The sequence below is a fragment of the Aquarana catesbeiana genome, linkage group LG02 (genome assembly GCF_042186555.1).
Source record: "Aquarana catesbeiana isolate 2022-GZ linkage group LG02, ASM4218655v1, whole genome shotgun sequence".
Taxonomy (NCBI): domain Eukaryota; kingdom Metazoa; phylum Chordata; class Amphibia; order Anura; family Ranidae; genus Aquarana; species Aquarana catesbeiana.
The window spans coordinates 603,212,129-603,229,481 of record NC_133325.1 but is presented as its reverse complement, the minus strand read 5'-3'; the positions used below and the strand labels follow the sequence as shown (position 1 = coordinate 603,229,481).

At 43.2% G+C, this 17,353-nt stretch overlaps 1 protein-coding gene across 3 annotated transcripts in view; it reads left to right on the top strand.

The window, feature by feature from the left end:
- Positions 1-17,353, top strand: part of LOC141128805 (cyclic AMP receptor-like protein A) — a 1,026,785-nt gene that overhangs the window by 273,976 nt on the left and 735,456 nt on the right. For all 3 annotated transcript variants that reach the window (XM_073616335.1, XM_073616337.1, XM_073616336.1), the window contains one exon: positions 8,835-8,895. In XM_073616335.1, coding sequence (XP_073472436.1) covers positions 8,835-8,895 — 61 coding nt within the window. The remainder of the gene's footprint in view (positions 1-8,834; positions 8,896-17,353) is intronic.

Here is a 17,353-nt window from a genome sequence, read left to right as displayed (position 1 = left end):
GGAGCTCTGCCTTCGCCTTGGTCACATTACAAGAAACTATCTCCTGCGTTCCTGTTTAAAGACTGGCTTTGCTGACATTCCTTCTGGCTACAGATCCTGCTTGCTGTTCCACAACTTTGATCCCTGATTCCTGGCTTGGCCGACTATCCGTTTCGGTTACTGAACTTTGGCTATGTTTTGACTACGTTTGTTCTTTTTACTTTTATTATTAAACAAGTACTTCTGTCTCAGCCTGATTCATGGTTTCTGACACCCACTGATTACCCACTGACCACTGGCAAACTGGATGCCACTGGACATTGGTGGTTGACCGCCCTGTCTGTCTGAATTTCGGTTCAGTCTGAAATACCAGCCAGGAGTGGGAAATCGAGACACCAATGCCCTTTCCCGAAGACCTCATACCTTAAATGTTGGTCAGAAGAGTTGGGTCCATTTGCCCCTGGAAGGAGTGTTAGCTGTATGTCAAGAAGTTGAGCATAAGCACAGAGGTGCAATCGGAGCTGAAGCTGTAGGAGTCACTCCTGCTGGTGTGCCCAAATATTACTGTGATTTGACACAAGTGCGCAGCCAAGAATTGCCCCAGTTGACAAGAGAAAATATGAGGCGGGACCAACTGGAAGACCCATTGGGTAATCTTATGAGGAAGTCGCTATCCATTCGGGACCCTCAGATGCTGTTGAATAGTTCCATTGAGGGAGCCAAAGTGGTCCATAGAGAATGGGAACAAATATGATTGGAGGATGGAATCATATACCAGAGAGGCCCATATGAAGAGCCAGAGGGCATTAGTCAACTGTTCCTCCCTGAAAAGCACCAAATAAAAGTGTTGACCGCCCTTCATGATAATCATGGTCACTTAGGCCCGGACAGAACCTTCAAGATAGTCAGGGATCAATTCTTTTGGCCATCCATGAGAGCTGAGGTGTAAAGATACTGTCGCTCTTGCATCAGATGCATTCACAGAGACTTTACCAGGCAGGGCAGCCCCAGTGGGCCATCTGCAGAGTCAAGGACCAATGGAGTTGGTGTGCATTGATTTCTTATGTCTGGAACCTGACTTGAGTGCATGGAGTAATGTCCTGGTTGTGACAGATCATTTCACCCGCTATGCCCAACTTTCCCCACTCAGGACCAGCAAGCCAGTACTGTCTGAAAAACCCTAGTGGAGAAGTTTTTCATTCATTATGGGCTGCCTCAACACCTACACTCAGACCAAGGTCGGGACTTTGAGAGCAAACTAATGAGAAGATTATGCAAACTTTTAAGTATAAAGAAATCCAGAAATACTCCTTACCACACTCAAGGGGATCAGCAACCTGAAAATGTCAACCGTATCCTGCTGAATGTGTTGGGAACACTTCCCTCTGAAAAAAACAACATTGGGGAAACCATATGACTGCAGTAGTTCATGCTTACCCTAATGGGTACCCCCTCTACAGACTAATGTTTGGGAGAGAAGCTCGTTTACCAGCAGATTTGGCTTTTGGAACATCGTTGGATCAAAGAAAAAGTAAAAAGAAAAAGCAAGCTGGGAACCAGAAGGATAGATGGATGGTGCCGCCCAACATGGGGGCAGGGTGTGTAACACAGCAAATAACCATAGAAACTAAAAAGCTAAAAATTATGTACACCCAAAAGGCTACCTCCCCACATTTATTAATAGTACATATAAAAACGGCACAGACTATGTAGCGAACACTTCCCAGTCCTATCCCTCCCCCACCTCCCTCCCAGAAAACCCTACAAACCCCACCAATTCCCTCACCCCCTAGATCTATGAACTGCCTCACCGAGATCTCCCCAAGGAGCTGACAATGTGCGACTATGCCGCTAACCCCTCACAGAGATGAAACAAACCCCTGGTGACTACACCTGCAAAGATAGTTTCTTCAACAATGGCTATTTAAATTGTGCAGTATGATACCACATTTAGCCAAAACCCAAAAAAACAAAAAACAAAAGACAAAAAAACCTGTGCACTAGATATGTGATATAACAATCAGTGCTAATTAATTTATGCCTAAACTATCTGTTGTGCACCAATAATCAGGTATTTATAAATAATAAATAATAGAATACAATCCGTGAAAAAATATTTTTTGAGCAACAAAAATGTCCTATAATTTCATACGGTGCTAATAGCGTTCAACTCTGCGCTAACGAGCATATAAAGAGTTAATAACAAATGCAAAAGATAGCCTGTAACGTGAAGTGTCCAAAACTCTGCCTTCAATGGTGGTAGTAATAATAAGATCGCTGTCACTTAGCTCCTCTCCACTTCCAGTGAGATTGCCACTTATTCTCCACTCATTCACAAACCATAAAAAATAGAAAGAGAGACAGGTCCATTGCGCAATGATCTCAGTAAGATGTGTGAGTATTAAAGATGGTAATTTGTACTCACATATCCCCTGCTTTGGAAGATCGCGTATGGACAATAATGATCAGCTGCAGATAGCTCTGTATCACGGACTTAGCCGTGCGCCGTCAGTGCTCCCACACAGCCGTACTAGCAGTGTCACAGGCTCCGCCTCCGTGACACTGCTAGTACGGCTGTGTGGGAGCACAAGTCATTTAAAAAAATGACATTAAAAAAATGTGTCTTTAAGACGTATGGGCGGAAGTGACGTTTTGACGTCGCTTCCGCCCAGCAGTGTCATGGAGACGAGTGGGCGCCATCTTAGCCTCACTCATCTCCAGGCACAGCAGGGAGACAGATGCGATCGCCACCAATAAAAGTGATCTTGCGGTGAATCCGCTGCAGAGACCACTTTTATCTGAAAGCCGACCGCCGCACAAAAACGGGGATACTGGGGTTATGGCAGCTAGCTGTTGCCATAACGATATCCACCGCCAAACTTTGGATGCACATCAGCATGCGGCGGTCGGCAAATGGTGAAAAAGAGTAAACACAGTTGACTGATAATAAATGGCTTCAGCTAAACACTAACCATGAGTGAAATAAATGTTTTTGTGTTATCATATATATTCTCTGAAAAATGGCCAAGAAATAAAAAAATTCTGCCAGGGTATGTAAACTTATGAGCACAACTGTATGTCCTAGTAGTGACTATTTCCGTGCCATTCACCTTTGAAATCAAGAGGAGCAAGCAGTGAATATCACTTTTATTCCTTATGAGGTGTCCAATAATTATATATACCGTAGCAGATTGCTGGATATCATCTTAGCACCCGCTGCCTCTGTGTGTCTACAACCTACAGGCACTTACCATTACCTGAGATTCGGGACTGGATGAGGACTTGCTGTCTTTTTTTTTTTTTGTGTTGTTACAGGACTAACAATGGGGCTCAATTTCATTAATCAGACTTTACATCCATCCCCCAGGTGCAGCTGTTTGGCAGATTGCACTGCATTCGCCCATAGTGGCTTTAAGGTGCAGTGCTCTCTTCTCAGCCGCTTGGGTGGATGTATGAATTCCCATTGTTGAAGTAACTATCTTTGCAGGTGTAGTCACCGGGGGTTTGTTTAATCTCTGAGAGGGGTTAGCGGCATAGCCGCACATTCTCAGCTCCTTGGGGAGATCCCGGTGAGGCAGCTCATAGCTCTAGGTGGTAACGGAATTGGTGGGGTTTGTAGGGTTTTCTGGGAGGGAGGTGGGGGAGGGATAGGACTGGGAAGTGTTTGTTACATGGTCTGTGCTGTTTTTATATGTACTATTTTTGCATATGATTAATAATTGTGAGGAGGTAGCCTTTTGGGTATACACAATTTTTAGTTTTTTTGTTTCTAACATTGTTAGATCATACCTCTTAGGCTTCCTGCCGGGTGTATGTCGACACGCTCCGTAAGGGTCTGAAGATGGCCTATGAGAAAGCCGAGGAAGCATCCACCACCAGAGAACAGAGGAACAAGAAAAACTTTGATCTCAGGGTGAGGGTGCAGGATCTACAACACAGAGATCGAGTGTTGTTACGCAACCTAGGGGTGCCTGGGAAGCATAAACTGGCTGATCGATAGCGCTCTCAACCTTACATTGTCTGTAAACGATTATCTGGACTTCCTGTGTCTTCTGTGCCTTATGCCGCGTACACACGAGCGAAATGTCCGACAGAGAGTCCAACGGGAGCTTTTCATCGTATATTCCGGTCGTGTGCATCTGACTTGTTAAGTTGAAAATTCTGACGGACCTAGAAAGAGAACATGTTCTAAATTTTTCCGACGGAACCAATTCCTATCGGGAAAACTGCTTGTCTGTATGCTGTTCCGACGTACCAAAAACGATGCATGCTCTGAAGCAAGTACGAGACGGAAGCTATTGGCTACTGGCTATTGAACTTCCATTTTCTAGTCCAGTCCTATGTGTTGTACGTTACTGCGTTCTGGACGGTCTGAATTTGGTGTGACCGTGTGTATGCAAGACAGCTTGAGCGTAATTCTGTCAGAACTCAGTCAGAAAAACCTTCAGAGTTTATTCCCACGGGAAAACCGGTCGTGTGTACAGGGCATGAGGGTAAGACTGGGCCCCTGAAGACTTGGCACCGAAACCACCTGCTGCCTATACCCGAGGCTGTCAGATTACCCCCATGCTCCTGTCAAGAGACTTATTAGTCCCCTATGCTGAGGCTTAGTGCCGGAAAAGCCTTTCAACCCATGCCACCTGAAGAGGAGAGCGATGAAGAGGAATTAGCTCTTGATTGGTTATGGATTTCCCCTCTGGAAGACAATCCCACCACTCAGGGGACACCTTCCATGAGGGAGACACGTCCTCCTCTACCAGAAGTTGAAGTGTTAGATTTACATCCATTAAGAGGAAATGAGGACGTCAAGATGGAACCCAATGAGATATCCAATGTGCCAGAGACCCCTGGTTCTCCCATCAATGAAGTAGCAAGAGAGACTATTCCTGAACCGGAGCTCGAACTGGAACATGAACCAGAGCTTGAATCCGAGCTTGAACTAGAACATGAACCAGAGTTTGAACCGGAACATGAAACAGAACCTGAATCAGAACCACTGGAAAATATCTACTCCAGATTGAGACAGAAAATATGCCCCCCAAAAAGACTGACGTATGATACCTTTGGGGAAAATTCTGATGAACTTATTCCTACTTCTCAACGTTCTAGTCAAGTACTTGCCTCCTATATTGAACCTTTAGTAAAGGATGACCTTGATCCACCCCCTGACACTTCTGGGCGGGCCACTAATTTGTTACTGGCCTGTCATAAACTTGATATGGCTTTGCCTGACAATGTACATGATTTATTGTTAGAAGATCCCTCAACTTCTAGTTGCAACTTCTAGTTTGTTATATAATTAACCATTTGCTTTCTTATATACAGTGAATTGATCCTACAGGTTGTGTTCTGTCTTTGAGGACCAAAGACTTTCAAGTGGGGGGTGGACTTAGCTATATGGACTACAATTGCAATGAACAGTTATTCCCTGCCCTGTCTGTCTATTGGGTTATCCCTCTAGTGCCCAGGATTATTAAACTGACATTATATTTGTGAGCCCAAACAAAATGAATTGTGGGATTGTAGGTCCCCCAGTTGGCTGTTCCCTTGCATGACTATACGCCCAGACTTCATATCCCAGGGATCTTTGCTACCATTGGGGAGATTTCTGGGAAGAGCTCTAAAAGAAACCAGAGACCCACCCCAGGCTCTCTTCTTCCTGGGCCTCATGGTGATGGATCTCGTGCTAGGAGAGTGAGGTTGCGGCCTACCACGCGGGTCTACATCATTCCCACCTGACCAAGAAGGGGCCCAATGATGCCTGCTGCTCATCGGACATCTGATCAGCACCTAATTGACCATACAGTAACCCATGCTCCGTGTTTCGCAATCGGGGATCATCACAAGCGGGTCAACAGCCAGGATATCCATCAGGGAGTCGCTATCTGCAAGTCGTTGAATCGGCCTGGTCGTTGGTGAGAGGGCAATTGCCCACCTTTGCAAGTCTTTCCTTGGTTGTTTTACTGGGACACTGTGTACAGACAGCTTTACCTTCACAACACTTCACTGCATTTCTATTCGAACACTGTACATGGGCATCTTTAGCTACAGTCATCATGAGTTATACCACCACTCTGTTACTAAATCTAATTGGACATAGTTAATGAGCTCCAACTGCTGGTAAAGACCATCAGATCTGCAACAGGGACATTCTGTTATTGCTGCTTAAAGGGCCCTCATACCATCTTTGTTTAGCGTTATCTCTCATTAGGATAAAAGGTTGAACAGGCCAGCCTGGGTTCTTATCTAGAAGTATTGTCAGAATTTGTGTTTAACTTGCTTTTCCTTTTAGGTTATGCTGATGTGGTATTCCATTGTATATGAATACATTTAGTACTCTGTTGTTGCCAACTGTCTTAACTGGCATTTGTTGAGGAATAATTCTGCTGAGTTTATACTGTTTATTCAAAGCTCAGTTGAACCATTACCTCCCTTGTATAACCATATCTTATCTGAAGTATCTCAGTAAATGTTAATAGAACATAAACACATTGAGTGTTGTCTTATTACTTAACCACTTCACATCCCGCCCATTATCATATGATGTCCACAGGAGGGCTCTCCCATCCTGGGTGGGCGTCATATGACGTCCTGGGCTTTCCGGCCATCTGGGGGGGCACGCCCCCTCCGCGTCAATTAGGAGCAGATGCACGTGCCCGGCGGCCGCGATGTCCGCCGGGGCACCCGCGATTGCCCAATAACAGAGCAGGACCGTGGATCTGTGTTTAAACCACGTCCTGTCAGATGAGAGGAGACCAATCATGTGTTCCCAGTACAGAGGAACACCGATTGGTTTCCTCCCCTTGAGTCCCCTCCCCCTACAGTTAGAGTCACTCCCTAGGTAACACACTTAACCCCTTGATCGTTCCCTAATGTTAACCCCTGCCAGTGACAGTTATACAGTAATCAGTGCATCTTTATAGCACCGATCGCTGTATAAATATGAATGGTCCCAAAATGGTGTCAAAAGTGTCCAGTATGTCTGCCGCAATGTCACAGTCAGGATAAAAATTGCAGATCGCTGCCATTACTAGTAAAAAAAAAAAAATGCCATAAAACTATCCCCCATTTTGTAGACACTATAACTTTTGCGCAAACCAATCAATATATGCTTATTGCTATTTTTTTACCAAAAATATGTAGAAGAATACATATTGGCCTAAACTGAGGAAAAAATTTGTTTCTAAAAAAAAAAAAAAATTGGGATATTTATTATAGCAAAAAGTAAAAAACATTGTTTTTTTTCAAACTTGTCACTCTTCTTTTGTTTATAGCACAAAAAATAAAAACCGCAGAGATGATCAAATACCACCAATTGAATGCTCTATTTGTGGCGAAAAAATTATAAAAATCTAATTTAGGTACAGTGTTGCATGACCGCGCAATTGTCATTCAAATTGCGACAGTGCTTAAACTGAAAATTGGCCTGGACAGGAAGGGGGTGAAAATGCCCTGTATTGAAGTGGTTATAGGTGCTGCAATGATGTCTGAAACCGGAGTGTCAAGTGGGTGGAATGTTGGTGATGCAGATGGGAAGGGAAATCAAAGCAGTCCCCAAGGGGGGCGTGCTACACACAGGATTACCAAGCAAAAATAAAGGGGAAAAAAAGCCTCAAAAAGGACACTATGGGGTTAATTTACTAAAGGCAAATCCACTTTGCACTGCAAGTACATTGCAAGTGCAGTCGCTTTAGATCTGAAGGGGGAGATCTGAAATGAGGGGAAGCTCTGCTGATTTTATCATGTACAAGCAAAAATGCTGTCTTTTTCCTTGCATGTCCCCCTCAGATCTCCAGCGACTGCACTTCCAAGTGCACTTGCAGTGCAAAGTGGCTTTGCCTTTTGTAAATAAACCCCTATGTATATATACTGTGTGTGTGTGAGTGTATGTATATATGTGTGTGTGTGTGTGTGTGTGTGTGTATATATATATATATATATATATATATATATATATATATATATATATAACTGCATAAATTACTAACCTGTTTTCTCTCAGATCAGATCATGGTTATTTATTATATGTAATCACTAAAGATGTAGAATGTTTTAATAACTTTAGGTGGATAACTATTTAAGCCTTTTTAAATTATTCCCTACTAATAGTATTTACAAAGGCATTAGTCGCCACCATTTTTAATAAATAGATAAATGGATTATATACTGACAAATTTGTATCCCTTATATGAGGACTTGTATACACATTCCTTGATAAAAATGCTTTGAAGAGGATTTGAACTGTGAAAGATGTATCCAATAACAGGCAATTAAAGAGCTATGGACTTGTCATCGGTATTGCCTGTGGTCACCCTGCAACTTATTTCCCTGTTACTAACCATGCCTGGTTCAGCACTGTGTCACTAGGTGGTCATCTCGATAGTGTAGCCGGTCCTCTTGTCAGAGCTGCCACTCTGATGTCTGATGGAGGAATATTAAAGCAGCAGCAGCAAATGTTTAGGAATCATCAATCCACATGAAGGAAGATGCACACACTGCAGGTTCTCAGGTACAGCTTCCTCTCCTCTCTCAGAAGAACAGTGAGCAGCACAGTCCTCACATAATTCAATCTTACACCAAATCTCAAGAGGATAGCGTTGAAAAGTGCAGTGCCTGAGATCTCACACTGCAGATATACAGCTATGAGGCTGAAGACACGGGAAGTGCACTGTTATTTTTTAGAAAGAAATCAAGACAAAAGTTACAATTTCCAGGGTACTTGTTAGGCATAATTCACATTTTTAAATATTCCCTAAAAAAAGAAAGAAAGAAAAGCTTTACTTTTTTGAGTTCAGGTCCACTTTAACTGCATTTAAAAAATACTGAAATTATTGTCCATTTGTTTTCTCTTGTAGGATGAGGTTTTACTCGATGGTGCTCTGTGCAATTTCCAAGCATGGTGGTTAACATACTTTGGTAAGTTGTTCTTTTTGCCCAACTTTGGCATAACTAGTGAGACAACCTTATCAATCATTCAAAGCTGAACTTTAATTATATATTTTTTTGCTCTACAGCACCAGGAACATAATGACATGTGTCCTATATCCAGCTGGCTAACAGCATAATGTAGAAATGATCTCCCCACTGCCCTCCCTACAAAGCTGATCTTATGGTGCTGTGAGGGTTAACATCAGCCACTGTGAGAGTGAAAGGCTAGTATGAGTTCTAAGAACAGAGGAGCCAGAAGAAAGGGGCAGGTGATCAGGGCAACTCTTTTACACTCACAGTGGCTAATGTTAATCCCTTCAGTGCTGGAAGATCAATGCCATGGGGAGGACCTAGTGACAGTAGGGTGATGGATAGCTGAATAGAAAAAATAACATAAATTATGCATCTAATTTCTGAACTCTCCTGCCATTCCAGGGCCTCCTCTTTATGTTGTTAGGTTGTGAAATAGTCTCACATATGTGGTATCCCCATACTTGGGAGTAGTAGAATGTGTTTGGTTTTGGAACGTAATTCTAACTATGCCTATGCTGTATGTTAGAAATATCCTATTAATTGACAACTTATTGGAAAATAAATGCATTTTCATTTTCTTTCCGCATTTTCCACAAATTTGTGGCAAAAAATTATATTTTCAGAAGACTCATTATGCCTCTTAGAAAATACCTTGGGGTGTTTGCTTTCCAAAATGTGGTAATTTTTTCGGTCTTTCTAATGTCCTGATGCTCCAGGATATCTAAAAATGTGATATGCAATCAGGAAATTAGACACATAATTTATGCCCCTGAAAAGCCCAGAGGTGCTTTTTTTGGAGTTTGAGCCCCTCTATAGGGTTACGCTGTGAAAAAATCTCACACATGTTGTATCATTCATATATAGTATTTAATGCCTTCCCGACCAGCCGCCGCAGTTGTACTGTGGCAGGTTGGCTCCCCTGGGGAGCCGATGTGAACGCTCGTGACAGAGCGAGAACGGGGATCTGTGTGTAAACACACAGGTCCCGGTTCTCTCAGGGGAGAGGAGAGAGAGATCGTGTGTTCATACCTAGTATGAACACCGATCTCTCTCTCCTCCTAGTCAGTCCCACCCCCCCCCCACAGTTAGAACACACACTAGGGAACACAGTTAACCCTTTGATCGCCCCCTAGTGTTAACCCCTTCCCTGCCAGTGACATTTATACAGTAATCAGTGCATTTTTATAGCACTGATCGCTGTATAATTGTCACTGGTTCCAAAAATGTCAAGTGTCTGATCTGTCCGCCATATTGCAGCCCCGATAAAAATCGCTGATCACTGCCATTACTAGTAAAAAAAAAAAATAATAATAAAAATTCCATAAATCTATCCCCTATTTTGTAGATGCTATAACTTTTGCGCAAACCAATCAATATATGCTTACTGCATTTTTTTTTACCAAAAATATGTAGAAGAATACACATTGGCCTAAACTGAGGGAAATTTTTTTTTTAAAAATTGCGATATTTATGATAGCAAAAAGTAAAAGATATTGTGTTTTTTTTTTTTTTTTTTTTTTTTTTCAAAATTGTCACTCTTTTGTTTATAGCGCAAAAAATAAAAAACAGAGAGGTGATCAAATACCACCAAAAGAAACTCTATTTGTGGGAAAAAAAGGATGTCAATTTTTTTTTGGGTACAGCGTCGAACGACCGCGCAATTGTCAGTTAAAGCGACGCAGTGCCATATTGCAAAAAATGGCCTGGTCATTGAGCAGCCAAATCTTCCAGGGCTGAAGTGGTTAATTTCTTCATTTCCCAAAAAAATTGTGGCAAAATATTATTTACTATAATCTTTAGTCTCATGAAAAATCTATTTTAGTACTCAATTATTTCCATCATTTACCACACACGTGGCATATACACATTCAGACCAAGTATGTATCATTGAAGATATAGGGACCATAAGAAAATGGCCACCGCAAACACTGGTTTTAAGACACAACGGAGATGACAGGATTGGTCTCTGGTCTTCTATAACATGGCCACCATCATAGCCAGCATTTCTATTATTTCTTACATTCCTTTTTTTGATTATCTATTTTTTTGATTATTCAAAAATTGGGGAGCAGCTTACACTGATTGTTTATATATTTCCACAATTTTTTTTATTTTTTTATTGTTGGGAATGTTTTCTTACTAGATGTACCACCAGTATATGTAATTCATATATATTATCTGCTATCGACACCACTGGCGCGAAGGTTTCTATTAATTTCTATTATTGTAATTGTACTGTATCTCTGATAAAGTCACGTGGGCATGACATAACGCGTAGGGCGTGAGAGGAGGCATACCAGAAGTGATGGCGGTAATGCGAGCTTGGCGCTCATGAATTATTTGCACAGTAATTTTTTCTATAAAGTCAGTAAACTAGCTGTTTTACCCAATAAACCCTTTTAAACAATATCATACTATGGGGAGTCTCTTCTATCTATGCATCTAATAGGGAAGACATCGAGAGGATGTCCCAGGAGCACCATAGAGGAGATACTATTACCATAGAGACCCAATAAGCCAGGCAGATCAATAGAGGAAAATGAACCACCAAATTGAGATACCAGTACATGCTGTTACCTTACAGCAGTAAGGTGAGAGGCTAGGGAGCACAAAGGTGTCACATCACTGGAAAGAAAAGACACAATTTATTTACCTTGAACGGTGAAGGGATACACCATTCATCTTAAGCAGGGGTAGGCAACCTTCGGGAGATGGAGATCTACTTGAACAACACTGATGAAGTCAAAGATCCCCCGGGCACAATGTACCCCACCCACCCAAAAAAAGGGCCTTTTTTTATAAAATATTTTTAGTCAGAACAAAAATAAGTATTACAAGAGGGTGCAGGGTTTAGGAGTGTGTTATGCAGAAAATACAGTGTTCACCAATGCATTACGCTCAGAATGCAGGGATCATGAGTGGGCTGTGCTCAGAATGCAGCCTTCAGGAGTGCATTACGCTCAGAATGCTGGGTTCAAGAGTGCGTTACACTCAATGCAGGGTTCAGGAGTGCATTGCGGTCAGAATGCAGGGATCAGGAGTGTGTTGCAGTCATAATGCAGGGATCAGTAGTGCGCTGCTCTTAGAATGCAAGGTTCAGGAGTGCGTTACACTGAGAATGTAAGGTTCATGAGTGCGTTGCGCTCAGAATGCAGGGTTCAGAAGTGCATTGTGCTCAGAATGCAGGGTTCAGGAGTGCATTACGCTCAGAATGCAGGGTTCAGGAGTGCGTTGCGCTCAGAATGCAGGGTTCAGGAGTGTGTTGCAGTCATAATGCAGGGATCAGTAGTGCGCTGCTCTTAGAATGCAAGGTTCAGGAGTGCGTTACGCTCAGAATGCAGGGTTCAGGAGTGCATTGCGCTCAGAATGCAGGGTTCAGAAGTGCATTGTGCTCAGAAAGCAGGGTTCAGGAGTGCATTACACTCAGAATGCAGGGTTTATGAGTATGTTGTGGTCAGAATGCAGGGTTCAGGAGTGCGTTGCGGTCAGAATGCAGGGTTCAGGTGTGCATTGCGGTCAGAATGCAGGGTTCAGGTGTGCATTGCGGTCAGAATGCAGGGTTCAGGAGTGCATTACACTCATAATGCAGGGTTCAGGAGTGTGTTGCGGTTGGAATGCAGGGATCAGTAGTGTGTTGTGGACAGAATGCAGGGTTCAGGAGTGCGTTGCGCTCAAAATGCAGGGTTCAGGAGTGCATTATGCTCAGAATGCAGGGTTCAGGAGTGTGCCGTGCTCAGAATGCAGGGGATCAGGCGTTTGTTGCACTCTGAATGCAGGGATCAGAAGTGCATTATGCTCAGAATGCAGGGTTCAGGAGTGCATTATGCATAGAATGCAGGGTTTAGGAGTGCGTTGCGGTTAGAATGCAGGGTTCAGGAGTGCGTTACACTCATAATGCAGGGTTCAGGAGTGCATTATGCTCAGAATGCAGGGTTCAGGAGTGCATTATGCATAGAATGCAGGGTTCAGAAGTGCGTTGCGATCAGAATGCAGGGATCAGGAGTGTGTTGTGGTCAGAATGCAGGGTTCAGGAGTGCGTTGCGCTCAAAATGCAGTATTCAGAAGTGCGTTTTGCTCAGAATGCAGTATTCAGAAGTGCGTTGTGGTCAGAATGCAGTGTTCAGAAGTGCGTTGCGGTCAGAATGCAGGGGATCAGGAGTGTGTTATACTCTGAATGCAGGAATCAGGAGTGCGTTGCGCTCGGAATGCAAGCTTTAAGAGTGTATTGTGCTCAGAATGCAGGGTTCAGGAGTGCATGACGCTCAGAATTCAGGGTTCAGGAGTGCGTTACGCTCAGAATTCGGGGTTCAGGAGTGCGTTACGCTTAGAATGCAGGGTTCAGGAGTGTGTTACGCTCAGAATGCAGGGTTCAGAGTGCATTATGCTCAGAATGCAGGGTTTAGGAGTGCGTTGCTGTCAGAATGCAGGGTTCAGGAGTGCGTTGCATTGTGCTCAGAATGCAGGGTTCAGGAGTGCATTACGCTCAGAATCGGGTTTAGGAGTGCGTTGCTGTCAGAATGCAGGGTTAAGGAGTGCGTTGCCATCAGAATACAGGGTCCAGAAGTGCGTTACGCTCAGAATGCAGGGTTCAGGAGTGCGTTACGCTCATAATGCAGGGTTCAGTAATGGGTTGTGCTCATAATGCAGGGTTCAGGAGTGCGTTATGCTCTGAATGCAGGGTTCAGGAGTGTGTTACACTCAGAATCCTTGATTCAGGAGTGCGTTGCAGTCAGAATGCAGGGATCAGGAGTGCGTTGCGGTCAGAATGCAGGGTTCAGGAGTGCATTGCCCTCAGAATGCAGTGTTCAGGAGTGCGTTGTGGTCAGAATGCAGGGTTCAGGAGTGCGTTACACTCGGAATCCTAGATTCAGAAGTGCGTTGCAGTCAGAATGCAGGGATCAGGAGTGCATTGCGCTCAAAATGCAGGGTTCAGGAGTGCGTTGCGCTCAGAATGCAGTGTTCAGGAGTGCGTTACGCTCATAATGCAGGGTTCAGTAATGGGTTGTGCTCATAATCCTTGATTCAGGAGTGCGTTGCAGTCAGAATGCAGGGATCAGGAGTGTGTTGTGGTCAGAATGCTGGGTTCAGGAGTGCGTTGCAGTCAGAATGCAGGGTTCGGGAGTGCATTATGCTCAGAATGCAAAGTTTAGGAGTGCATTGCGGTCAGAATGCAGAGTTCAGAAGTGCGTTGCCCTCAGAATGCAGGGTCCAGAAGTGCGTTGCCCTCAGAATGCAGGGTTCAGGAGTGCGTTGCCCTCAGAATGCAGGGTTCAGGAGTGCGTTACGCTCAGAATGCTGGATTCAGGAGTGCGTTGTGGTCAGATTGCAAGGATCAGGAGTGCGTTGCGGTCAGAATGCAGGGTTCAGGAGTGTGTTGCGCTCAGAATGTAGGGTTCAGGAGTGTGTTGGGCTCAGAATGCAGAAATCAGGAGTGCGTTGCTCTCAGAATGCAGGGTTTAAGAGTGTGTTGTGCTCAGAATGCAGAAATCAGGAGTGCGTTGCACTCAGAATGCAGGGTTTAGGAGTGTGTTGTGCTCAGAATGCAGGGATCAGGAGTGTGTTGCGCTCAGAATGCAGGGATCAGGAGTGTGTTGTGCTCAGAATGCAGGGATCAGGAGTGAGTTGCCCTCAGAATGCAGGTATCAGGAGTGCTTTGCACTCAGAATGCAGGATTCAAGAGTGTGTTGCGCTCAGAATGCAGGGTTTAGGGATGCTTTGCTCTCAGAATGCAGAGTTTAGGAGTGTGCTGTGCTTAGAATGCAGGGTTTAGGAGTGTGTTGTGCTCAGAATGCAGAGATCAGGAGTGCGTTGCGCTCAGAATGCAGGGTTTAGGAGTGCATTGCGCTCAGAATGCAGGGATCAGGAGTGCATTTCGCTCAGAATGCAAGGATCAGGAGTGCATTTCGCTCAGAATGCAAGGATCAGGAGTGCATTTTGCTCAGAATGCAGGGATCAGGAGTTTGTTTCGCTCAGAATGCAGGGATCAGGAATGCATGGCACTCAGAATGCAGGGTTCAGGAGCGCATTGCGCTCAGAATGTACGGTTCAGGAGTGTGTTGCGCTCAGAATGCAGGGTTTAGGGATGCTTTACGCCCAGAATGCAGGGTTAAGGAGTGTGTTGCGCTCAGAATGCAGGGTTTAGGGGTGCGTTGCGCTCAGAATGCAGGGTTTAGGGGTGGGTTGCGCTCAGAATGCAGGGTTTAGGGGTGGGTTTCACTCAATATTCAGGGATCGGGGGGGGGGGAGTAGTCTACCTGTCACCTGCCTGCGGTCGACGGGTGGACCGCGATCGATGGACCCCTGATCAAATGCATCACAGCAGAGTGCACTGGTTCCTTTAAATGGACTCAAATAGTTCACCATTTTTTGTATATTTATGTTGATTGCACACCAGTTACAGTTTATTGGTGGATGAATTTTAGTTGCACGTATGTATTTATATTTGTGTTTGATCATTTAATAGGCACTGATCATCTCGTAAGCAATACTTACTGTGTGATTTTAAATGCATGAAATATCTTGTTTTTAATATTTATTTGTGCATTTTGCACATGTTTGGATTAACACAATTACCTGGAAGATTGACACCAGTCTTGAATATTTATCTTTGTTACATATTCATTATGCGGCACATGAATTATTATTTTGTAGATCTTGTTTATTGATTTTTATTGACATATATTGAGCACACTTTTATCATTCCATCATACATCTCTAACAGCGCAACACCAATATCACATAACTATTATCATTCCATTAGCCACAGATTAGCTAATCCATGTCTGCTGCAGTTAACAATTCGTACACATTTATAGTAATAGCGCGTGAGCACTTATTTCACAATTATTACGCACCACTATTTTACCCACTAACACAGCAATCATGGAAATATTTACATTTGTAAAGAAAGAAAGACCAATTTAGATGAAGTATTCAACGTGGAGCATCCTAAGAAAAATGGAGACGTAGAAAGCCTCATGAGGAAGCTGTGCCATAATATAGAGAAGAAGGTTAGCCTATGGTGGGATGTCACCACCTTTGAAAGATACATCAGAGAGAACATAGTGCCAAGGAGATTGATGTGGGAGGTCCCCCTTAATGAAGGCCTAAACCAGGAATCTATCGATGAATGGTTACATTTTTTCAACAACTAAGGCATTGAACTACTGAGACTCTTCCTCAAAAGAAAGCAAAAGAGGATCATAAAAATAGATCAAACTATAGGAGAGCTAAAAGAACAACTAGAAACACAACTCAACAAAGATCTGACCAAAAAAGATAGAGAAGTGCAACAAAGGAAAAGTAAAAAGTATTTTAGAGACATCAATGATTATAAAACAGACCAAGTGTTCAAGTGGCAAAACCAAATAGGAGAGAATGACCCCATTTCCACGTTCTCTACACTAGAAAAAATAGTAAGAATTTATACACAATATGGAAATAGAACACTGAACCACAATACTGAACCCAAGACAACATCAATAAAACAATCCCAGAGAACAGGCGGCATACAGAACACAATGGGAGACCCTGAGACATCAGAGATACTATGAAGGTTACAGAAACCCAAATGGATCCACAACAAACAACACATGGAGAAAACCCCCACATTGGGATTGCACCCCTCAAAACACATGGAAAAAAACACCATATTGGAAAAACAACACAAGACCACACAACAACTGGAACAGACCTAACAATGAACCTAGAGAGAGAAGAGGCCCACCACAGTACAGACCTTATGAAAGGAATCCTATATAAACGCAGAATAATGGACCAAGAGAAAGGAGGAGTCCACCTTATGAACCATATAGACCATATGAAAGGAGACCTATTCCCACCTATAACTACTACGCCCCACTTAGGGATGAATATGAAATATGAATTTTGAAAGACAGCACTATGAAAATTACCAAGAACAAGGATACAACTGGTCTTTTAGGAAGAGGAGCATAAAACCTTCCACCAAGAAGAACGGAAGAACCAAAAGGAACAAGAAGAAGCACAGAAAGAAAAGAGGGTGTAGAGAAGGCAAGAGAAAACAAACGAAAAAGAGAATTGGAGATGGTATCTTTAAGCGCTTTAGCCCCGGAAGATTTTACCCCCTTCCTGACCAGCTTTCTTTTGGTGGTATTTGATCACCTCTGCGGTTTTTATTTTTTGCGCTATAAACAAAAAAAGAGCGACAATTTTGAAAAAAAACATTGTTTTACTTTTTGCTATAATTTTCCACCAAAAATATAGTTTAGGCCGATATTTATTCTTCTACATATTTTTGGTAAAAAAAATCACAATAAGCGTATATTGATTGGTTTGCGCAAAAGTTATAGCGTCTACAAAATAGGGGATAGATTTATAGCATTTTTATTATTTATTTTTTTTTACTAGTATTGGCGGCGATCTGTGATTTTTA